At 37.6% G+C, this 25,794-nt stretch overlaps 2 protein-coding genes across 4 annotated transcripts; one reads left to right on the forward strand and one right to left on the reverse strand.

Annotated features, from left to right (window-relative positions):
- Nucleotides 1-3,706: 3,706 nt before the first annotated feature.
- LOC139694237 (trypsin-4-like) lies at nucleotides 3,707-15,934 on the reverse strand. 2 transcript variants are annotated; one of them, XM_071592680.1, is made up of 7 exons: nucleotides 15,849-15,934; nucleotides 13,363-13,448; nucleotides 12,812-12,900; nucleotides 10,209-10,347; nucleotides 9,248-9,364; nucleotides 7,213-7,359; nucleotides 3,707-4,277 (listed from the first exon to the last, which is right to left on the reverse strand). In XM_071592680.1, exons 1-7 carry the CDS (start codon nucleotides 15,895-15,897, stop codon nucleotides 4,002-4,004), a joined length of 903 nt encoding a protein of 300 aa, XP_071448781.1. In that variant the 5' UTR covers nucleotides 15,898-15,934; the 3' UTR covers nucleotides 3,707-4,001. The 2 variants fall into 2 exon arrangements, with proteins under 2 accessions (XP_071448781.1, XP_071448783.1); XM_071592682.1 differs by lacking the exon at nucleotides 15,849-15,934 and adding an exon at nucleotides 14,822-14,881.
- A 3,042-nt stretch (nucleotides 15,935-18,976) lies between these two features.
- On the forward strand, nucleotides 18,977-24,097 carry LOC139694336 (trypsin-7-like). 2 transcript variants are annotated; one of them, XM_071592836.1, is made up of 7 exons: nucleotides 18,977-19,085; nucleotides 20,469-20,521; nucleotides 21,282-21,370; nucleotides 21,630-21,756; nucleotides 22,344-22,460; nucleotides 22,786-22,890; nucleotides 23,703-24,097. In XM_071592836.1, exons 1-7 carry the CDS (start codon nucleotides 19,049-19,051, stop codon nucleotides 23,979-23,981), a joined length of 807 nt encoding a protein of 268 aa, XP_071448937.1. In that variant the 5' UTR covers nucleotides 18,977-19,048; the 3' UTR covers nucleotides 23,982-24,097. The 2 variants fall into 2 exon arrangements, with proteins under 2 accessions (XP_071448937.1, XP_071448938.1); XM_071592837.1 differs by having other exon boundaries at nucleotides 20,475-20,521.
- The last annotated feature ends 1,697 nt before the right edge of the window (nucleotides 24,098-25,794 follow it).

Raw genomic sequence — 25,794 nt, forward strand, 5'->3', positions numbered from 1 at the left:
TACTGGCTTCCCACCCTGAGGGCAAGGGTTCAAATCCCGGCGGTGTTGAATATTTTTCAGAGGTATCTCGATCCCTACTTGTGGTGCTTTGTGGAGGGCACTTTGAGTGAGTGACGCCGGGTTTCTCTCCACCCTTCATCCTTTCCTGTCCATCCCCTATGGCGCAAATGACCTCAGTTGTCGGTCCCCTCCCCTAAAAACTACTACTCGAATGGCTGCCAAATGCAAACTAACCTTTAAATCAGTCTGAAATTGGTGTCACCATCGTTAGATAGACGGCAGCACACGATGATAACATAAACTTTCCTCACGAACGCTCTTTGTCGTCAAACACGCGTACTAATTGAACCGCCCTCGTAAAATTGAAAATGTTTGATGTAATTACTGAAAAATTTGATACTAACTTTTTCGAAATAAATTACCACCCATGCACGCGTAAGGTTCCACAATTTAAATGCTCATTATTCTAAAAAATTTTAAAGGAGAAAAAAATATTCGACATCTTGAAATCTCAATGAAAAACTGCATTGAATATTCAAACTCAGATCGCATTAAGATATTTGAATATCAGAATAAAACAATATGCATTTAATCAATACGATAAGTATTCATGCAAATGCCAAAATGATCCACATACTGTACTGGGGTTAATTAAATACAGGTACTTGAATGCAAAGGTTCGTGACTTCTATGCTCACTGAGGTATCTACAAGAAGTACCTACTAATGACCATTGACTATCAACACTGATCTGGGGCAGTTAAAAAAACATTTATTCGAAGAATATTCATTGGTTAATACGAGGATACTTTTGCCTGGGCGTCTCTATGGGTGGTTGAAATAACCATGGGATAGTTATTATTGTAGCTAAAATCATGCTTCCTTTATCACGTAATTTCTCAAGCAAGTACTGACGTCTTCGATGCTCTTGGCAAACAAATTAACACAACACACTTGATCCATTATTTTGATGAAAATGAGTAAACAAAGTCAATATTGAAATGGATTATCCAATTAGTGGAAAACTGACCAAGGAAAAATGTTCGATTCAGATATTGTTTAACGATATAGCATAATTATTAACACACATTCCCACGTCCATAATAAAAATTAATCGGTGGCGTAACAAATTATCACCGGTAATAGACACCGGCATTGATCATGGGACACGTGCCGAATAAAAAACTTAACACATTTTCTCCCATGATTATTATTTAATTTGCCTAAACAATTTTGAGACTGCAAATGAAATATTTTATTAGACCGACAACAAACAGAAGCGACGTGTGATCCGTTTTAACTTAAATCTGATTGGCTCAAATTAACGGCAACACCCTACCCAGAAAACGATCTCGCACTACTTTCACTAGAAACGAAAAATGATCAATGACAATACTCACTGAATCAATATGACCTCCCAATTGCAACTTCATGTAAATCCAAGTAAATTATTGAAACCCTCAAACAATTACCTAAAGAAATCATTGCTGTTTCGAAAACTACACATGGCTTTCATAAAATGGTTTTGTACAATTAACTTCTTCATCAACGCACAGAATAATTAGAAATACATAGGTTGAAATAATGAACTCACCAAATCATCCACTTGATTTGCCGAAATCAACTTCAAGAGGAGTTGATTTGCCGAAATCAACTCCTCCTCGTCACGACACAATTAGAAAACGAATTCATCACATTATTAATCACATTCAAAATCGACTTCATTCGATTAATAGAGACCACAAATATTGTTTCGAATAAATTAGTTGAATTGCCTGCTTCCACGAAACACTTTCGATTTCCTTCAATCGTCGCGAGCAGAACCAGCTAAGCTTCAGTTCTCTTAATGACCCTCTCGAAGAGCGAGTTGTATTAAAATGAAACTACGACGTAGTTATGGTTTTGGTTGCTAGCTGACGCTGGCGTCACATTACTGCGACGTACATGAAATTCATTCTTATATTTAACTTCGTACCATAGGCACCGCCACATTTATGATTCATTTTTTATTGTATTTTATTACCAAAACGAAGCCCCGGCATCAGGAAATGACTCAGGTGCGGTTGGCGGGGAACAACATTTGCATTGGCCATTGTATATTTATTGAGCGGAGATACTCATTCAAGTTCAATACAAAAACCATTAATTGTGGATTAAAAAATTGACCTCAAATTTAAATGCCTACATTAAAAACAAATCTTTAAAAAAGTTGTGCCAATTTTCGAAAAGCAGCTAAAATCTTTTTTAAAGATGCTCCCTTAATTTCTTGTACCTGGATTTGTAATAAAGAAACAGAGTTACCGTATTTACCCATCGATGAGGCGCACGTTGTCTATACAAATATGTTCAGATGATCGAAAAAATGACGATGCGCGTTGCTTAACGAAAATTGAAAAAAATCCAAACATTTACATTACTAAATGCACAATAATTTAAAGAAGAGTCTCGCAAAAATAAATTTGTCTGGAAGCATGCCTTCCTAATTGCAACCTATTTAATACAGATCTCCCACGGTTGCAGTTATTTCATCTCATAAATCCATAATAAAAAGAAGAAATATATAATTTCTATACTTCATTTTTGCTAATACGTAGTAATTCTTTATTGTAATGCATAGCACTTCACGTGTACGTAGAATACGTCGTATTATATACACGTACGTAGGAATAAGTAGATCACTCGAGTTAAAGAAATTCGTCACCTGAATCATAATTGAATGAATGAAGTGCATTTATAATCTCTTCAGGCACATCACCGAGTTTACCCTTCCTAATCTTCCAGCACTGGCGTTGAGGTATTGCCTTAAGCTTTTTCAAACCAATTTTTACACAAGTCCCTCTGAAACCCTGCCAACTTTCTAGGATCCACTGGCTTATTTCTTCATAAGACCCCCGCTGCCGGGCACGACACATGGCCGATTGGGCCGAGCTCCGTTGTTGCCAGGACTCAAAATCTCTGTGGTGCCCATCGTATTATACTTGGGAATTATAATTGAGGTGGTTTCCCATTGCCTTCCTCCAAAGTGTTTTTAACGTGACAGCATCACTTACTGGCCGCCCCTATGGGGTCAGACGCCTTTGCAGCCGCCTCATTGAGGAACAGACGCTGCGTGGACTACCTTTCGTCTGGCTCCTAACCTTCGACCTACCAGGCATGGGTGACCATATACGAGATTTTTTAAGAAAGTCGACAATCGTGTTAGTTACACCATTTATAACTCAAGAACGACTGAACCGATTTTAATGATGTTTGGTTTTTTCGATGCGACTCATTCCAGAATAGCAGAATAATCATTAAAACTTCGTATAAGTATCTTATCGAAAAATATCGTATGGTATCTTCCATTTCAATGATGTTTGGTTTTTTTGGATTCGCCTCAACCCAGAATAGCAGAATGACAATTTAAATATCGTACAAGTATAGTATCGTAATATCGTACACATTCACATTACGTTACATTCACCGGGACCTGGACTCCGGGGAGTCTTGAATTCCAGGTTCTAATATTCGTTAAGGAAAATTATTTGTGCGTTGTGATTTTCTTCATTCATTATGAAAATCAGCAGATGGTTAAGTTATAGCTCCACAATTCTTCGAAAGATAAGACAGTTTGGTTAGTATCATAGTCTGACACTACATTCAATGCCTGTCACCAACTCTTTTACGTTCATATCTTCTTTTTAGTGTTTGAAAAAATAGAAAGAGAATGTTTGCGAAATACTTTATTGGAAATTATAGCACAGTGAGATTGAGGACCATATCCTTTAAATAAGATGGAATTCATGTGTGGTTATTTTTGTGAAAACTAATAGATTAATATACAAATCTATCAGAGTAGTGACGTAAAATGAAGCTGCAATTACATATAATAATAATAATAATCTGACATTCAAACAATTGATTCTTCGAGTGGATCGTTGATGGCAGGTTGATTACTTGAAGATCCCTTCGACGCGAATCGTTGACTGACTTCGAGATGGCGATGGATGAAATGAGGGGCGGCTAGCAGCCGAGCAACTTGCTGAGAAATGCAAGGGCGGTTCCAACCCACATGGGGACCCCGGGAATCATTGAAATGGTGGTTATGATGAGCTGCAGGGCGGCGCACACCTTGGCACTGGCCCTCTCGTGAATGAACATGTTCCGCTGTGTGAAGTATTCCAACTTGGAGACGTCGGTGTACACGACGACGTTGTGGCCGGGAGTTTCGCAGGCCCTTCCCCACGACGCCATCCCGTACAGCGTGTTCTTGACCACCAGGGGCGCCCCGGGATCCGCCTTGAGGGTGATTGAGGAAGAGTTTATAAAATGTGGTAAATCATAGAATTTATGTGAAAATATTCCTCGAACTTACTTTCAACAAATTGTACGATGAATTGTTTCATTTCTGTGTAATGTAATACATACCTAATAATTTTATGATAGATATGTATGCTTGTTAGAATTTGAAATGGTAGAGGTCCCGACATTATAACGTCACCACGCTCGTTTGAATATTGATTGCGAAGATGCAACCTATTTAAAATGTGTGCATTCTTTGTCCACAAGTTGTTCAATTCTTTGTCACTTTTTACAACTGAGTAAAACATATTAAGCATCGAATCAAATACTTATGGAAATAACGGGAGGAGCTGATATAATTCAATAAATATATGTTACTGATGGCCCTAGATTTCGTGTTATATTCTGTTTTCCGTTGTTCCCACATGCATTTGATTCGATGTCTTATATATTGCTCGATTAAAAAAATGCACATGATTGGATACTAATTGCCGAGAGGGAATTAACAATTGGACTGAGTTATCCCGAACGCAGTGTTTATTCTTGTCTATCGAAGTAAACAAATATTATAGATCCGGGGCATTGAAAGAACAAATTTAGTATTCATATTTTGTGATTGTCAGATTAAACTATGCTATGCGACGCTTTTACTAAAGATATTACTTACCCAATTGAACCATACCAGAGGACATCAATTATTATTTTATACTTATTATTTCAGCATTCCACGAACGGATGTTTTTAGCAAAATATTTCTTCCAACATTTGATATCATATTGTACTTACTTCTATGTAAATAAAAATATTTATTAAAGAATTTCAGACTATTTTCCACCGGCAGCATTTAAGTATTATTTTAGGTGAGATGAAGAGATTGTTTATTTAAGTTATTTGACGTCATTACATAACCTGTGTTTTATGGAACTTTCAACCTAAACAACATATTTGCGTTTTTTGTATAATGCCACACGTATTTGCCTTCGCGCACTGCAAATACTGTTCTAAAAATGTACTACCTTCCTCAGCATCTGCTACGCCATCCTCTGTGTTGCAAGGATCATTTGATTTTAGAATGCAATGGGGTGAAAGACAATTAACGTATCAATCTCAACTTCCTAACTAATTTTCTACTCCAAACGTCATTCATCATTCCTGAGAAGATATTTACCACCGTTTTATTGAGTAATCTACCGGTTGAGCTAGGTATTGGATGGAAACAACTACGAAATAAATACTTGGCTCCTAACAAAACAAAATCCAGCAAGCTACTCTACATCAAGTCCTTCATCTCTGAGTACTTCCTTCATCCCTCCATGCCGCTCAAAAGTCCTATCCTGTTCCTTCCCTTTCATCGTTTTCCCAATATTTTTCCCTCTATCACAGTCTTCAACATCCCACTGCCGGTCAAAACCCCTTTCATCCACTTTTCCTGCCTCCATAGGATTTCTCCCAACAAACCCCTCTCTTCGCCCACCATCCCAAGTACTTCCTCATTTGTTTTCTTCTCAGTCCATTTCACCTTCTCCACTCTTCTCCACACCCACATTTCAAAAGCCTCCAGTCTACGTCTATCCTCCTGCTTCAATGACAACGTTTCCGCGCCGTACATAGCTACGCTCCATATCAAAGTTTTTACGAGTCTTTTCTTAATATCCTTACTCAGCATTCCTGTCGTCAACTCCCTCCTCCTTGTGTAAGCCTCTTTGCCTAGCGTAATTCTTCTCCTTACATCCGTACTACTTTGACTGTGTTGATGCAAAACTCTTCCGAGATACGTAAACTACTCTACTTGCTCTAGATTTTTCCCTCCTATTTTAATGTTTAGCTTAGCCTTTTTCTTTCTGGACCTTACTGAATTTACGATTTCCCCGCCAACTTTCCTTCCTACCTCCAATTCTTCCCATGCCTCCACAATTATTTCCTCCACATATAGGTTAAACAACAACGGCGACAAAGGGCAACCCTTTTCCTAATACTGTCCATCTGACTCCCCGTTCCTCACTCGCACCTGAGTATTCTGAGGCATGTACAGGTTGCGGATTAGTCTCCAGTCCCAATCTATTTATATTTCTGCAATACACTCAGTAGTTTTTCTCACTTCATCCTATCAAATGCTTTTTCGAAATCTATCAAACAGGCAAAGAAAGGGAAGAAAGAGTTGGGAGGGGAATTTCAATGAGTGTGGGATTACGTATATGGAATGAGTTGGGAGCGGAGGGGTGATGAAAATGTGGGAAGATTGCCATGGCATGGGTGACCCTACCAGGAGCAATTATTATTACTCCTACCAACACAACTCCAGAGGTCATCGGAGCGCACAAGTCCTTCCACCACGTCAAGGCTATGAAGTTAGCTCTAGCGAACAAAACCCAAAGCACTGATTAACACAAAAAAGAAAAGAAACATCACCTCTCTCAAGGAAGAGAAGGAAGAAACTGAGGAAATTATCTAATTTTCGAAAATGTTTCTCCCATTGTGCAACACATTTTTATTTCTCCTTTCGGCCTTTAATTACCTCGTTATTAATTAATAATTCTCCGTACCTTTCCGATTGTCACAGCCATTCAACAAGACTGCAGCACTGAATCGTAATTAATCCAATTGAGTTTATTGTGATCCACCGCAGTAGTCTTCGGAGACATATATGTCAATGATGAGAAACGTTACTTAGATCTATTTAGAAGATACATTCTCAATTATCTTTTTCCTCCTTTTTATTTAGAGCACACTCCTCAAAAACCGAAAAGTTGGAGTAACAGGTGGCAAACCTTTTCTCTTTTGTTGATGGATATTACTTTATGTTCTACAAAAGTATTTGCAGTATTATAAGCCCTTTAAAATTAAACGGATCCACCAAAAAGAGTCCCGTTTCATTAGATCTTGATTATACTGATAAGAAATTTTGCACAAAGAGTACAGGAATATCACTTACAAGACAACTTTTTGGCACCGAAGCGTTCTTCGAGGGCTTAGAGCAGATCATACGATCGCTGATTGGCAGCTGGCCCTGATACATCTGGTTGCATTCATCTTTGGAAATCATGGTGACGTCCGCTGCCAAGATAACCTTACCTTCTTCCTAAAGTGGAGAAATGGAAACATGATTTAAACCTAAAAAATTTTATATATTCCTATGTGTAATAAAATAGATTTGTTCCCGCTAAAAATAGTGACTCAATAAATGAAATAATTGATTCTGTGTACAATCATTTGGGGAAATTGTATTATTATTATTTTAAATTGATGCCAAAATATATATCATTCTTTAAAAATCATTACAAATATGCAATATATATATATATATATATATATATATATATATATATATATATATATATATATATATATATATATATATATATATGTACGAGGGTCATCCGGAAAGTAGTACTCGTTCGTGCCGCATGAAGTGCTGACGACGCGAGTAGCCGCTGGACGAGGTCAGATAGCTTCAGTGGCTTGTCTGCCTTCTCTGAGCCAAGTTGCGTGACGCTAGCATTGCCTGTGTTGTTTCTGTGATTGTTTACAATGTTTAAAAAAATTGAGAACGCCGCCAGTTGTGAAGTGAGGGCAGTGATTAAATTCCTCAATGCAAGAAACGTTCGCCCATGTGATATTCATCGCCAATTAAAGGAGGTGTATGGAGACAATGTAATGGACGAGTCGTCTGTTCGGCGGTGGTGTCGCAACTTCAACATGGGGAGGGGGAACACACACGACGATGAGCGTTCGGGGAGACCGTCTGTCATTACAGACCAACTGGTGAGCTCAGTTGACGAATTCGTGAGGAACGATCGGCGCGTCACAATTGATGACATCTGTGAGCATTTTCCCAATGTTTCTCGAACAATTGTTCATGAAATTGTTAAACACCATCTGCATTATGCAAAAATTTGTGCAAGATGGGTCCCTCGCGTATCTCAATGAGCTGGCGGCGAAGGACTATGCAGCAGGAATACAGAAACTTGTCACACGTTATGACAAATGCCTTAATTTGCTTGGAGATTATGTTGAGAAGTAGTTTAAAGTATCCTCTTTCAAATAAAATTTTTCATGTTTGTTAATATTTACTTTTGTGTCTTTATTTCACGAACGGGTACTACTTTCCGGATGACCCTCGTACATATATATATATATTTATTTATTTATTTTTATTTACTTAGCCATTAGTCCGAAAACAGCACTCTGGCCTTTACATCGGACAATTAACAAAGAATAACAATGGAGACGATTACAAACACCCAAGCCCTAGGTGAAGGAAAAACCCACCCAGGCGGGAATCGAACCCGCGACCCTTGGATTGGCAGACGAGGACGTTACCCCGCCGCCACCGAGGCCGGCTATATACATATATATATATATATATATATATATATATATATATATATATATATATATATATATATATATATATATATATATAACCCGCACGCGAACCCGCGACCCTTGGATTGGCAGACGAGGACGTTACCCCGCCGCCACCGAGGCCGGCTATATACATATATATATATATATATATATATATATATATATATATATATATGTATATGTATATATATAAATAGAGGCGTAGATTTTTAAAACATAGAAACACAAAGATATGACACTCAGATATGTAAATTGACGTTTCGACGGATCGACCGTCGCCATCAGAACCTTCTGACATTCTCACCAGAAGATTCTGGTGAGAGGGTCAGAAGATTCCGATGACCAGAGTTAGGGAGAGTAGGTTAAGTAATCATACAACGCCATGAATGATAGGAACATTGCGATTCGTCAAACGATTAGCAAGAAGAAAGAGACAGGCTGCATTGGCCAAGTACGCATTCAAACACGAAAAACCCGAATTACGGTGGAAAATATTTTGTCTCTTGGTATCTGCTCAATCCCGCCTTCCCCACCCGTACGATGAGCAGCAAAAACATGCTTACTAATTCTCTTTGGGATATGGTGGAATGGAAACTCACCGACTTGGATGCCCAGCCGCTCACTAATGCTCTGGTCCCAGGAGGGAGATCGTCCACCTCCCCCTGGGGAAGCTCCACCTTGTCGACGTATCTGCCAAACTTGAAGGGCTCCGTAACCTGGGAATGATTCACATGGGTTAAGCCACGTTTTATTTCAATAGGCATTCAACCACTGAATGTGGATGGATTGACCAGCACAGGCAATGAAAATGCGTGGCCCAGTTGTAACGGTGAAAGAAAAATGTTTATATACAAAACGATTTTTGTAGTCCGATCAAGCACTACACACAACTTGGCTAGTAAAGCCCCTTGGATGAGCAACACTGTGTCCAATTAAAAGTTATCAAGCATCTTACCCGTTCGGCGAATTTCCAGTATTCATAATGCCCATTGACAAATGTATCCTTAACTAATATAAATCTACAGTAAACCCTACGAGCCCCGACGTAAAAGAAATCAACTTTCAACAATAATACTTTATTCACTCGCAATCCTTTTCTACAAATAATTAACTTTTGAAAGTTTTTCCCATGAAAGTACTTGAAATGCCTCTTTAAGTTAGAGTGGCTGTCAAAGGGGCTACTGAGGTGGTTTACGTCCGGCTACGTTAATAATACATTATTCCGAATGTAATGTAATCACCTACTTCCACTTCCAAGTGCCACTTCCCTCACTTCTTCCCGCCACCGAGTAAGCTCACATCCCGTCCCCATACTCCCCCAACCGCTCGCTAGCATCGGCCATCTTTCCCCTCTGTCCATTTGCATTTTTACCTCGAACAACTATTAATCATCTTAAAGTTAATAATAACTTAATACACATAATTAATTAATTATATTTTATCCTCTTATGTGGTAGGTTTTGCTTTTGTTTTCGGTGAGTTTAAAAAAGTTTATCTAAAAAATCCTGATAAATACTATTGGAGACATCATTAAAAGCAAAAAAATGGCTGGTGACCTACCTTAATTATAGCGGCATCATAGTCCAGCGAGTTGGGATTGAACAGGGGATGTGTTTGGATCTCATCCACGTGGTGCGTGCCTAGCGTTGCGTTTAGAAATCTGCTCCCATCAAGGATTAAAATATTCGCAGGGTTCAGCCTAAAATGAGAGATGAATTACTTTTATATTACTCCACAAATAAATTTCAGGATTATTTCCCCTAGCATTAGGCGTTTCAACATTTACTTTCGCTTACACTCCAAGGCTAAGGACAAGAATAACTCAGCATATGCCTTAATGTTTATAAGCAACTAGCTGACCCGGCAAACTTCGTACCGCCAAACAATCAATGAACAATTTTGTTACACCATATGTAAATCAAGAACGGTTGTAACGATTTCAATCATATTTGACTTATTATAATAATATTACAAAAAAATCAATTAAACTACAAAAGTAAGTATTACAATGGCTTGTCAAAAGAGATATTTTTAATTCAATCTATGTATATATATATATATATATATATATATATATATATATACATAGATTGTGGCTCATCCCTTTCTTCTGGCTATGCGTGCCACGAAACGCACTGTTCCTTTCCTGTATGATGTTGTATGAATTCTAACCCACTGTCCTTTCCTTTCCTTGTGTATTGTCTATTTCTCCTTTGGTGGGTGAAACTGCCCCCTGACGCCATCTCTTGGCTGAAAGAATCGGGGCGCTTGGCGACATATTAGACCCACGGATCTCAGGGTAAATTGACTATCCTCGATAGCTCAAGTGGTTAAGAGCATCCGCCCGGCAAGTGGAAAGATCCGGTGTTCGAGTCCCGGTTGAGGAAATATTTTTACTCTTGTGATCCGTTCGATTCCGCCTTCCCCACCTCTATTGTGGTCGTCCTTTATATGTGTTCCTATCCCTTTTCCTTATATCTGTTTCTGTATATATGAGTATTTATTCGCCGTTTGGCGGGATTTCGTGTTTGAATGTGTATATATATATATATATATATATATATATATATATATATATATATATATATATATATATATATATATACATTCGGGTTTATTCTCTAGAGTCAAGCACCTGCTGATATACAACATTTTCAGTTTTTTATCAGGCGCAAGAACAAATAAATCGGATGGTTTACCAACAAGTAAACATGCCACATATAATTGGTCACAAGAAAAAAAATGGGTTTTCTTGATTCAGACCACTAATACTCTTTTCAGTATATTCTCGTGAATCTCAATGATCATCATTTTTTTTATCGCCAAACGCGTTCCATTGCATAGTTTTGGTTGGTTTAGGTTTCGAAGCATCATAGCCACCGAGCCAACCTTCAGCTGTAAATGGCGCGGTGGTAAGCCGGCACATCCAAGGAGTTTAAAAATTCAGATGGATACTTGGTGACTTCGTCTTCGTTTGTTACGAAGTCAATAGATTTGAATGAATGCAGAGTACTAACGATTTCATACTGAATTAAGAAGTTTAAGTCATCCACATCTTTGTTGTTAGCCACTAAAGTTGCTCCTTCAATCAACCATTTGTGATTTTTTTGGTTATCAATGATATTCGGGAACACTTTGTTGATGAAACAAAATTCCAAAAATTCCGAGGAAATGAAATCAATCCGCTCGATTTGTCGGCAGGAACACGGCCATTACCGATAGTCAACAATTGCTTTGAGAAATCATCAGCAGACGGATTGTTCAGCAATGCAACTCTCATGTTTGTTGTTAGTTGAAGTTTCTTCATATAGCGCCATAGATTTGATGATTTGACGCAAGCATTTATTTCATCGGCAGCAGTCCATCTTGAAATGAATAGCAGCGTTTGGCCGAAATCACCAGAAAGTAAAATCTTTGCCCCACCAAAGCATCTCGAGTCATGGCACAGATCTTTCAATGTCCGGTCAAGTGCTTCCATAGCGCGTTTCTGAGCCATCTTGAATTCGTCCCACCTGATTTCAGATACAAATAAAATTTTGGCCATTGCGGACTGTTTCCAAATGTTACATGCCACTTGTTCATAATTTTGTAGGTTTAACGGCAACTTCATCGCTGAATGAGCCGTACGGTATCCTTCCAACGATACGACCGCTATGCCAGAAGAAGCAACTGCTACCACAAAGTCCGATCTAGCACGAGCAGCGTTCAAAACCAATGCTATGAGCAGATAACGATACGATACTTTTACGATATTTTAATGGTTATTCTGCTTTTCTGGGCTGATACGAATCCAAAAAACTAAATATCATTAAAATCGGTAACGACGTTCTTGAGTTATAACTGTTGTAAGTAACACGATTTACGACTTTGTTATATGTATAAATATATATAAATATATATAAATATATATATATATATATATATATATATATATATATATATATATATATATATATATATATATATATATATATATATATATATATGCATGCGATGCCTACCGAAGTTAGATTCCTAAATTAAATAGTATGAAAATTGTCCAAAAATTAAGCATTGAATAGAGTTACTTGCATAAAGAAGGCTAAGTAATGATGGTGTTTAGGAAAATGTACCCAGACATCTAGATTTTCAACGAAATATTGAGAATATAGGCGGCTACTCACCATGCAACACAGTGGGCGGTCGTTAGGACGTCATATTTCCCAAGAATGGAACCGCTGCAGACATGGTTCCCGTTATACCGAATGTCCACCTGGAATTAATGTCGGGCTTAATTAGGCAATCGTCAGCAATTTAAACTTTTTATTTTTTACAAGATCCACTTTTTAAGTGGAAAGATAAATTCAAAGACAAATGCTACATCAAGCATGTTGCCCTGGGCAACCTGTTGCTAACAGATTCCGCTGGGAATGCATGGATGAGAGATTAAATATATCCTTGACAATATCAATTCAATGCAAAAAATAATGATAATTGGATATCTCTCACAGTGTCCCTGGGAATTTAGCGATTTCAAACTGAAATGATCCCTGCCACAATTTCGATGTAATCTGAGGATTTACACGGTGGTAATTAGTCCTCCTTCGAACCCAATAGAGGTTCACCTAATAATATGGGCTTTTTCTTACCCGATTTAGTATTCACCGCTATTATAATTTTTTTAAACTCGCTCTCTGCCATCATTTTGATCATTAACCGTTGGGATAAGTCTTACCTGGTAGAATAAGTTGTATGGATCCGTTTCCACTGCATTAATGGCATTTCCTTTTAGCATCGGCCTGTGGATTGACATTACGCGTCCTAAAAAATGAAAAGATATTGAAAGCATGCTGCATAGTTTATTTAAACTCTGATTAACAATTATGAATGAAGATTACGTTTAATATTGAGTAGGAATATGTAATAATGAGCTAAACGAGGTTAAAATCAATATTTATTGAATTAAAATGTCAAAGAATTATAAAAATCGACGGAGAGAGTTGTGTCACAGGATGATGATATATCTAATTAAAATGTGGCCAAAATGCCTTAGTGTTAATTATCAGTGCATAGGCTATTGATAAAATATTGCAATGTGTGAGACTTTGATAATTTAAACGAAAATTGGGTACGGGCCCTGGTGAATGACAAATTCAAGTCTTCCCTCGCCAATGTGGTTCCCCAATTTAACCTTCGAAATGTTAAAGGATAGTTTTATCGCCGGGGAAAGGATTACTTGTTTGCAAATTACAATGGAGGTGATGGTCGTTATTTCGTAGCAAATGAGCCAAAAAATTGCGGAGGCGAAGGATTTACGGAAGAAAGCAATGGAGGATTTTATAGCAGGAATCTATGTCGAACCAGAATACATATTTTTCATGATATTCTTAGAGTACGGTATGTTGATTATTGATGCAAAGGCGTGAGTAAGACATAAGTATTGATATACCTGTGCTTGGCGGGGAATACTTATATTATGTATATATATATATATATAAATATATATATATATATATATATATAGGACGAACACAATAGAGGTGGGGAAGGCGGAATCGAACGGATCACAAGAGTAAAAATATTTCCTCAACCGGGACTCGAACACCGGATCTTTCCACTTGCCGGGCGGATGCTCTTAACCACTTGAGCTATCGAGGATAGTCAATTTACGCCACGAAACGCACTGTTCCTTTCCTGTATGATGTTGTATGAATTCTAACCCACTGTCCTTTCCTTTCCTTGTGTATTGTCTATTTCTCCTTTGGTGGGTGAAACAGCCCCCTGACGCCATCTCTTGGCTGAAAGAATCGGGGCGCATGGCGACATATTAGACCCACGGATCTCAGGGTAAATTGACTATCCTCGATAGCTCAAGTGGTTAAGAGCATCCGCCCGGCAAGTGGAAAGATCCGGTGTTCGAGTCCCGGTTGAGGAAATATTTTTACTCTTGTGATCCGTTCGATTCCGCCTTCCCCACCTCTATTGTGTTCGTCCTTTATATGTGTTCCTATCCCTTTTCCTTATATCTGTTTCTGTATATATGAGTATTTATTCGCCGTTTGGCGGGATTTCGTGTTTGAATGTATATATATATATATATATATATATATATATATATATATATATATATATATATATATATATATATTGGTTGTTGATGCAAAGGCGTGAGTAAGAAATAAGTATTATTATACCTGTGCTTGGCGAGGAATGGAAAAAACTCATAATGGACTGGGGTCCATACAGGCTGGACTCGGAAATACAATAGGCAAAGTAACTCCTGATAAAAGCAATGAGAAAAATAGTCTACATATACACATATACCATGTATACATACCCAGAATTTACATGATTGATTCTCGTCTAGGTGGTTATATATTATTTATATAGTTAATATAGATATACATATGGTATATATATACATATATATATGTATATATATATATAATACGTATACTATGTTGACATGTTTGTCCCGGTGGCGAAGAGTTGACGTCCTCTTCTAACAACCCAGAATTCGCGGTATCCATTCCCGACTAGGTGGTTTTTCCTCCACCTAGGGCTTAGGTGTATGTAATTGTCAAATTGTTATATCAATGTTCAAAATCCGATATAAAGGTCGAAGTGCCGTTTCCGGACTAGTTACCCTATGCTTTTATTTCATTGAGGATGAAAAGAAAAGATAAATGAGGAGTATATTTTTTTCAATCAATCAGGCAGTCTTTGACGATTTTTTTATTAAAACATGATAGAATAATTATTAATTCTGGAATATAATGCGGAATCGGAGATTTGGATGGAAGTAAAACTATTATTCTTTTTTCTTTGTAGTATATCGGTCTTGCCGTTGCAACCAAAAGGGGCTTTTGTGAAATGAAACATAATGAAAAACTGCTTTAAATAAATCAGGTGTACTATGGGAATAGTTTCTAATGAGGCATCTCGGGGATTGTTAATTTTATACTGCCACAGAGTAAAATAATGCCCTATTAATGTCTACAACATGACAGTAACTTGAAACACCGCCGTCTAAAGAAAACATGCGCGATCAACACCCATAATATACAAGAACACATTCATCCCCTTTAAACATCATTTAAAATTATTGGCTCCTAAGTAAATTAAAACCCTCTTACCTCCATTTTACCATTGAAGGAAAATGGATTTTGAATCTCCTCTCCCTTTTCTGAATGTTATTGTTACACAGAAAGCACAACTCACCCCAGCAAATGGAAAATAGAACGGCGATGACAAAGATTGATGTGGCCATGGCTTCGATTCTGACAACTCGGGATGTCGACGGAACTGGATCTCCTCGGTAAATGACTCTGTGTGTGCGATGATGATTTTATATTATACCGTGTGTGCTGTGGGGTTGATAAGTAAAATGCAAGGTCAGAGGTGACACCGCTCGCATATACTCTGACTTGCGCGATCGGTTGGATTTTATCAGAGAATTATTCGATTGGACGATAGCGCACAAATAAGGAAAATATGAAGGAAATCCAGTCCTAATCACAATTATGTGTAACTGGACGCTATCACGAGGCGGGAAGGAGGAAGTTAATTGCTGACCCTAAGTCCCCAACAAGAGGCTATTGTGTGTAATATGTAACAGGGATTTGAATCTGAAAAAAATTGTGGTCCTCTGGTGGTCAATGGAGAACTCACGAGGATATATGGCGTGCCGTTGAAGTTCTCAGATTTAGGTTTTTCTGACTTCCAGTTAAACGTACTTTGCAACCTCCCGACCTTACTTGGGAGTAATAGGAAAGATCAATTAAAAAATCAGCTGGATTTGAAAAACGATTGGCCTTCTTCGCCTTATCTAGGTACCTTTGTACAGATACATGGAGGAAAATCCATTTACGTCGATCTGTCTACTTTCGTTGTGAAATTTGGAATCGACCCATTCAACGCAGACCATATTTTATCAAATGAATGTTGTCCGTGATTCTACACTGACTACATGATTAAAGAATGTTTTGGAATTTTGTCCCACGTCTAAAATTAAAATCATGCATTCTCATATTTTAAATATTTTCCATGATAAAATTACATTTTTATCATTTAATATCCGATTACAACTCCCGTCCTCTGATTTACTAACCTGGCTTAATGTTTATCTTAAATGTTATTCGCATGTTTTTGTTGATGTTTGTGACTATAAATATCAATTTTTTAGATGAGCATTATAAATGTATTATATATAAATTCATATTATAAATAGATATTATTCCTGAGTTAATATTTTAATATAAGATGAAAATATAGTTTTCAGGAATTTCTTCGTCAGAAAATACCGTGTTGGCAATTTCATTTTCACTATTTTTTACTTCTTTATTTTAAAAATATTTACTTTGCATTAACTAGATTTAAAGACGCTTTTAAAAATGGGGTGTTTGTCCGTCCAAAATCTTTTTTTATGTATACACTGTACTTTTCCCCTGCTCTCCCTACTCTTGCTGCGCCATCTATCTTTCTCTCACGTTTCTTTACTAACAAAAATCATCACTCTTCATTCTGTTCCCATGATACCTGGCGTTTGTCTTACCTATAGCACTCCTCATTAGCCTTTTCTCCTCTTACCATCAAATTACATCATTTATCTCTAATTTCCGCCCTCTAACCCTCGCCTCGAAATTAAGAGGGACTTAATATTTTCTGTTGGATGTCATCCAACCCACTCGGTCATGTGTTTATTATTCTTTTTGTGTGTAATTTCTGAAATATTTACGCCATAAAGGTTTGCATACCTTCCTGGTCCCCATTAATCTCTTTTTTTTATTTAACCCTCATTTAATTTTTTCAGGAGGTTATTCCAAAGAACAATAACCCCTAATAATCACAGTTTTCTTTTAATCCTTCTATCTGCAGTTTGTTTTCCTCTAATGTGATCGTCATTGCCTTCGCCTTTTTCAATTCTTTTGCCTTGGGCTTTCAAGTTCCTTCCTAAAAACATATTTCAAAACTTTCCATGATTGCTCTTTTTATCGTTCCAAGCTTTTCAATGCACCTTCCGCATCTCTTTCACAGTTTTATCAGAATTACATTTGTAGTCAACAGTCGGATGTTCAAAATCCGCCGTCCCCATAACTTCTTTATTGCTGCCAAACACATAAATACTCCTTTTCCTTCTACTTTCTCGTTACAGCCTCCATTCCCGGTTATCTCATTTATTCATTTCCTTCCTACTTTTATGCCCCTTTCCAATTCTTTCGCCGCTCACGTGGTCCGCTGTTATCTAAAACGTACAATTCTATTTTCTTCATCCGCCATTACTGCTTCATTGCCTGCATAGATGATGGTTTATACATCTTCTCCTCCTGCCACAATACTACTTGATTTTTCAAGAGCCTTATTAGAAAAACGTTCAGCATTATATTTTCAAGAGACTTGGTAACCGGCATTGAATGCAGTGTCAGACGAGGATTCTAACCAAACACTCTCATTATTCGAAGAACTGCGAAACTATAACCGAACCATCTGCTGATTTTCAAAATAAAAGAATGAAATTACAACTTACAAATCATTTATCTTAATAATTGTCCGAACCCGGAATTTAAGACTACCCTGAGTCCCGGTCCCGGTGAATGTAAAATTTTTGCATTTCCAAATCAAGGAAATTTGTTGAAGCACTTCTGAATACATCGTATATAGGTTGCTTCCCGAAAATGACTAGTAAGAGGCATTAGTAAACGCTAGTCTTCTTATTCTCCCAAACTATTTTACTCGACACAGTTAAATTTTCAATGCGATGGTTTAAGAAATAAAACAAGTACATTTATCTGCCGGATTCCCAAAGCCCGATTAACTCGTCTCTTTGCAGCGATGAAACATCAGGGTATTTTGTAAGACAAGGTTTCATAAAGAATGCATGTTTTTATAATAACCCTGTTTTGGAATAATTAAATATAACTTAGATCATTTAAATATTTTAAGTAGTTTTCACATGTAGTTTATTTCAAACGAAAAACCAAAAAATATTTTACACTAAGAATTCATTTCGTATAACTGCACGGCTTCTTCGCCTAATTTACGTCCCTTACAAGAGATAAACCAATCTTATTCCGAATAATAGGTTCAAAATAGTATAAGATAATTAGGAGCGAAAAAATTCTTAACCAATCGCGGAATGTCTACGAGCATCGTAGGAAACGTGGTCAGCAAGCAAGGTCACCCCCTATGCGATAACGGGCAGTTGCAGTTGCTTATCATGAATGCTCAGGAAAAATGAATCAAGAGACTCCGTGCCATCATTGGTCAGAGGCTAGAGAAGGAAAATAAAGGAGGAAGAGAGTTCATATTCAACTGACGATATAAATACGGGCCCTCCATTCGTACGGCAATCGTCCAGGCATACAGGAGAGGAAGAGATTTGTGTTTCAACTCAACCGATTCACGCAGCAACTACTTCCATCATGAAGTCCGCATTTTTTGTTTTGGCATTGGCTTTGGGTGAGTTGATTCACTATTTCGACTTTCAAGAGTTAAATTGTTCCTGATATGCAAGCCCTAAAATTTCATTTAAAATACTTGTATCCCTGAATATTGAAATGAGGATTTATTTTATTTAAAAACTACTATATGATAAACTATCTAACCATTTCTTAGCTGAGGGAGTGCGATACGACACGATAATACTCTAGACACACATATATGATAATAAGGCGAATGATTTTTACGCTCTGAAATTGTTGCATTAAAATGCACATTAGCGGATGACTCCGTTAAAAGTTACTGTTGCGGCATCTCCCGCAGTTTCTTTGGAATTTGTCAAAGGGAAAACACCATACGTGTTTAAAGTTGGCTTTTAACCTCGTGGACAGTGGCGCCTCGCGCACGACTACGAATGCATGTGACATTGTATGTACGGTATTTCGTCATAACATCTAGTTCCTTTAAAAGCCCCAAAATTTCAGAGTTTAAGAGGACGCCTCGGTAGCTTAAGTGGCTAAAGCACTCGACCGGATATTGAGGGATCTGGGTTCGAGTCCCAGTCAAGGCGAATGATTTTTACGCTCTGAAATTGTTGCATTAAATTGTACAATGATATTTATTTAGAATCTTGTTATGATAAATCTTTAGAATCTGATTTTTTCAGTTCTTATAACAAAAATACATTTTCAAAGAAAAAGCGGGCGAACACGTGAAAGTCACTTCAACGGAATAATCCGCTATTGCGCATTACGATGCAATCATTTCTAATTATAACTAACATTCCGGTACCCTTTTCAATTAATTCTATGTAAATTTATTTATTTGATTTCGGTAAAATATGTACAAATATCGAAATATAAAAATAAATCAAACTCATTCACCTGCTGCAGCTTGCTGCTTTTCCATGGTATCTTTATCTCTTCACTTGACTCATGCTCTAAATTTAAATTTTTGTCACTCATTATCAGCTTATTTTCTCGGGATGTTTTTACTCAGAGGAGTGGTTAATTTCAATTAATAAAGAACCTTTTTTGGCAATGCGAGTATTTCATAAATTCGCGGCGTTCACTAATCTAATGAATGGAAGACAAGTGAATAGGTTCATTACTAAGAAATTTAGGAAAAAATCTCCTGCTGAAGTTGACCTTTTCTTATGTTTCAATCTATGCAAACAGTGGAACGAATGAGTCAGCCCGAAATTAGAGATCTTGTGAAATAAGACGCCTTTCAGAGGTTTATAACGTGCTCCTCCGAGATAAAATAACAAAAATGTGCAATGTTTTATCAGCTAACCACGATGGAAATGATTAAGTATGGATTATATGGAATAAAAATAACAGTTCTGCAAGAAATGAAAGCATCTCCCATGAGTGAAACAATAATCTGTTATATTATTCTTAGTTTCAGTGTCCTTAGATGCCCGTGATGTGTCACAAGAGGATATTCCCATTCACGTAAGTCCTCTGCTAATAAGCGACCTAATAAAAAGAAAAAACGCGACTGTGTTAATTCCACTAAACAGTTCAAACTTAACAAACGGTATTCAATACATAATTTCATCCTCTTGTCTGAAACAGTATCAGGTTTAAACTCGGGTCATAAGATTCAAATATTATGCGGACTAAACAAAGATGCTGTTTGCTTTTCACAATGTATACGTTCTACTAATCCAAGCCTGATTTACAATTGTATTTTATAGGATTACTAACACTGTGGAACTATCGTTCTGCTTGTGATATGAGATGTAAATATAAATTTTCATAAATCTCAGGCTTATTTACAAATGAAGTGGAATATTTGAAATATCAAAAATGACATTTTACTGTGAGACTTGCGGAGATACAAGGAAAGTGGACACCTAATGGAATAATGAGATAACAATGATGGTTGACCTGTACGTCTCATTGAGTAGTGATTTATAATAAGTAATGTTGGAGAAATGTCCCGAGTCCATTTTTAATGAATGTTGAGATGCAAACTGTAACACAGGTAATGAGAGGAGATGCCATTATTCCCGTGAGGTAAATAAGATACGTATGATTGAATCAGTAGTAAGAGACAGAAGGTTTGTGGAGCGGGTGGGTATCCTCATGTATTGAATCTCCTCCATGTGTTGTTCGACGGTGTTTAGAAATGTGGTAATCCTAATGGTTCCATTTAAGAACTCTCTTCACCTTCAAACCGACGCTTGATTTGATAATTGACATTCTCCAGGCATCCGTCCGGTTCATGGGACAACACAGGTGCAGCGGCGCTGTGATTGGAGACTCGTTGGTCTTGACTCCCGCGCAGTGCGTCCAAACGTAAGTACCTAATGCTTCATTTTAATTTACAATGTCTGAAAATAAGAATGTACTGTGTATAAAGCCGTTACGAATCGAGGAAAAAAGTATACCTTACTATATGAAAGTACTGTGAAAAATTTAAACTTAGACGTTCAAACTAAACTTTAATTTATTTGTGATCATCTCGGGTAAAAGTGTTTTCGGTGCAATTGGTGACAACCACAAGAAATACCCAGGGGCTTTATTCAATGTTCCTCTCCGTTTACATCTCTTGAAGGGCACAAACGGACTATTTGGAAGTGGCCGTTGGTCTCCAAAAGGAAGCGTTGCACCAGGTCTCACACGTCACCTTGCACCCTCTGTATGATCCCTTCAACAAGGATTTCGATTTGGCTGTCGTCAAGGTGCGTATTACAACCTACTACCCCGGAAATGTTTCTCAAACAATAAAATATATTCATCTGAAGGCATCACTAATTTAACGAGATTGCTCCCGATCTATTATCGCAATTACTTTTGGGCGAATATTTTCGAGTTCTACGATAAATCAACATCGGTTAACGATAATTACCTTTATTATATTATTCTATTTACTGTTTTGGACTGCCAATCCAATTATTGGAAACATTAAGAAGATTGAAAGGGCCGAATAATATGTAGAAAGACTCCTTATTTTCAAATGTATTCCATATTTGCATGACCTACGAAAATTGTCAGGCACGCTCGAAAATGGTTGCATCGATCAAATTTCCTTCCAAAGCCTAATATATAAAATACACTAAATCAAATATCCTTTGTGTAAAGAATATCCTTTTCAGTTCAACAAAAGCATTTTTCTCAGTCAATCCAAATTTATAATGACTAATATTTTAAATGCAATAACTTCATTCCATTGGACGAATTGCTCTTCTGGCCCCACAGAAGCGAGCCAAAATGTTAACTTCATCACGGTGGAATGTATGCTACATATCAAACGGCTTTTCCTTTTCAGGTCGAATCACCATTCAGCATTGTGAACTATGATCCTAATGTAAACCTGGCAAATGGAGTGTTCAACGGAACCGCTTCGAACGATCCAGCCTCTACCTTCGAGTGGAACGCCGAAAATGTACAGTAGCGCATTCACTTATTTTTTGAACCTTTAATCAATGCACATTCCCCCGAACTATAATGCAGCCTTGTTGGTATTTCCACAAGAATAACTTGCATGGATGAAAGTTCTTCTACATTGTAGCGACTAGGCGAAAGGAAAAACAAGTTGGGATGCATGCGAACCCATTTACCGCAGTCTAATATTCGATTATATTGTCAATTTTCATTATTATTACGATTTTTCCAGATTTCGCGGTTTGAATGTCAAAATCTTTGTGGCATTATGTATTCGTTAATATTGAATCTCTTAATTAATATCAACACTATATGCAATATTTCAGAGCCAACTCTCAGTAAAACAAGCGGACAATATGGACGACCTCAACTGTGCAACCGTTCCCAAGACTACCTGCCGACTGCTGTGCCTCCGATCTCAAGGCCTTCACGTAAGTATTTTATATATGTTTCTGCAAATAATTATTCATTTTTATTGAGGAATATTCTCAGACGTTTCAAACTTCTACCATCATTATGCCATAGGAATAATTTATTTTCGGAAATCTTTTCCGGTGGGAATTAAAAGGAGCTTGTTAAGTAAATGAGGGGAATGTGTGAACGAAATTATTTGGAAGGAATGAATTGATTCATAAGCAATTGAATACTGAACTGACGAAAGTTCAATGTAGTGTCAGTGTGGCTACCTGCGTGTTTCCCATACATAAGGTCTAGAAACATTTTCCTCTCGTTGTGTACGTGAAACGTATTTAAAATTTAAGTTAATTATTTTTTATTTTAATTTATCTACCGAAACAGAATCAGTGTCATGTTCTGCTAAAATCTCCATTAATATTTGCCTAGAAATACCTTTTGATTCTGCAATTTTATTGTTCTAGTTTTTGCCGCTACAATTTTTTAATATCTCACTCAAGTTTAAAGGAGTGTGTCTCAGTAAGGTTCTCGGCGTGGAAGCTTTCGTGAAAAAATCGTTCTTATACCGACTGCTTTTTCATTCTCTCTTAACCAAGACTCCATTTGCCACCCGTTCCCTAATACTAGGGCCGCAATGATCCCCTCACTATTTATCTAGGTGTAGAACCATCGAGGTAGCTTGCCGTGTGAAGGTTAAGTTTGAATTTGTTAGTACTTTAAGTAAAATATTCCGTCGACACATGAGCATACCGTTCGATTAGGAGATTTTCTCTCTCTGGGGAAGTCTCTATGTGACTACCATTTCAAATTGTCTTCCTTCGTTATATAGGGTGACATCGGGGCACCCCTGGTCTCCGGTGGACAGCTCCACGGGATCCTGGTGGGCAAAGAAGACGCCGACCAGCCGGGATCCGCCGTGGGCATTTACCATCGTGTGTATCCCTACGTGGACTCCTTCGTGGCGGACAAGCGGGTGGTCAGCGACGCCGTTAAGGGGAAAGTGTGCTCAGCTCTGCGGTACCTCATCGAGTACATTAGGAGTCACCCCTTAATCCCATCCATCATTAGGACAGCACTCGAATACCTCTTTAAATATATGAAATGTTAATACGACATAAATACTTCAATCGTACACCATAGTTACCTTTCATGGAAAACATCTGTTACCGAAATATATGTACTATTTAAATTAAGATTTCATCATTAAATCATCTCATATTAAAATACTGACTGCTCATTGGAAGTAAAATTAATGCTTTCCTGAAAATATATGCATAAAAAATAAACATTGCCTCCCATTTTTACATTCCATGTTCTAATTTTTTCCATCACAAATTAATAATTTCAATTCAGTTTCTTAATCGATGAAAGCTTTTCATTTTAATCCTTTTAAATTAATATCGGAATGAGATTGTTCACTCACGTTTGGCCTACAATGTTAATCCCAAAACTATAGTAATATGGAGTGTTTTTGCTCATCTTAGTTACAGGGTCCGGCCCAAAAGTGGTAGGACTGATATTTTTACAAGAATTTTATTGATGATATACGTACATCGACTTAATAATCTGCAAAATATACTCCTTGAGCTGCTACACACTTAGTATAACGTTGCTCCCATTCCCCGTACGCCCGCTGGAAATTTTCTTTGGGGATGCCGTTGATGACCCTCGTCGAAGCCTCTTGAACGGCTTTTATCGAGTCAAAACCAGAAGCACTGGAATTGAACAACAACGGAGAAAGATGATCACGATCAACTAGAAACAGACATTATCCATTAACATGAAACACAGAAGGGAATGTGAACATTAAATCAAAATAATAAGAGTTAGTTTTCTCTTTAGCTCAAAAATCAATAGCATCCGCCCGGAGGAAAATAGATAGATAATAATACACGTGTGTGGACAGTCTGACATTTAATTAGGATTTATTAAAAGAACTCTTGGTAAAGGTGATGGAAGGGTCCAAGAAAATGTCTATTTTCGTTGGTTAGGCAATATTTACAATATCATGCAAGTGTATGGGATCCTCGCGAAGTTGAATCCATTGCCGTATTAGATCGCATACCGTGTTGAGGAGGTAGATTTGTAAGGCTTTGTTATGATAAACTAAGTAGCTTATCAAAATTATTAGAGGAGCTAGGTTGTTAATAATTAACAGAAGGAAGGTTCAATTACTTATTAAATATCTTGTATTAATTGGAAGGAGGTGTCTTTAGCAATTATATCGAAAGTATATATTATTAACTCAATTGTTTTAGGGAAGGAGAGATCATCTCAATAATATTAGAGTGATTATGTGTAAAACAGGAAGAAGCAGGATGCCATTTTTCCCACGAACGAAAAGGCATCAGAATGACGTTTTCCAACCGTGCTAGGGGGGTGGGATGTTTTTAAAATTATTATAGTGTGTACAGGGTTCGTCCGGAAAATAAGCGTACTGAGCTCAGGAAAAAAAATTTATTACACTTTTACATATCTTAAGCTAATATTCCTCAAAATAGGACCCTTATGAGTCGATACACTTGTTCCAGCGGCGTTCCCATTCCTGGAACGCTCCCGCGAAGGCATCATCGGGAACCTCTCGAAGACACGTCGTCACGGCCTCTTTGACGGCGTCCAAAGTCCCGTATCGCGTTCCTTTCAAACTCCTCTTTATCTTCGGGAACAGAAAGAAGTCCGGTGGTGCCAAGTCCGGGCTGTAGGGCGGGTGCGGCAGCGTTGCCACGCCGTGCTTGGCCAAGAAGTCCGACACGACAAGCGCGGTGTGAGACGGCGCATTGTCGTGATGCAGCCGCCAGATGTTTTTGATCGCTGGCCGGACGCGGGCGACTCGTTTTCGAAGATTACACTGCTCTGCTATCATCCGAACACTAAGACGACGATCAGAGTTCAGTACATCGCGAACTTTTCGCACATTTTCG

This window comes from Hetaerina americana, unplaced genomic scaffold, assembly GCF_022747635.1.
Source record: "Hetaerina americana unplaced genomic scaffold, ioHetAmer1.1.p SCAF_5, whole genome shotgun sequence".
NCBI classification, from domain to species: domain Eukaryota; kingdom Metazoa; phylum Arthropoda; class Insecta; order Odonata; family Calopterygidae; genus Hetaerina; species Hetaerina americana.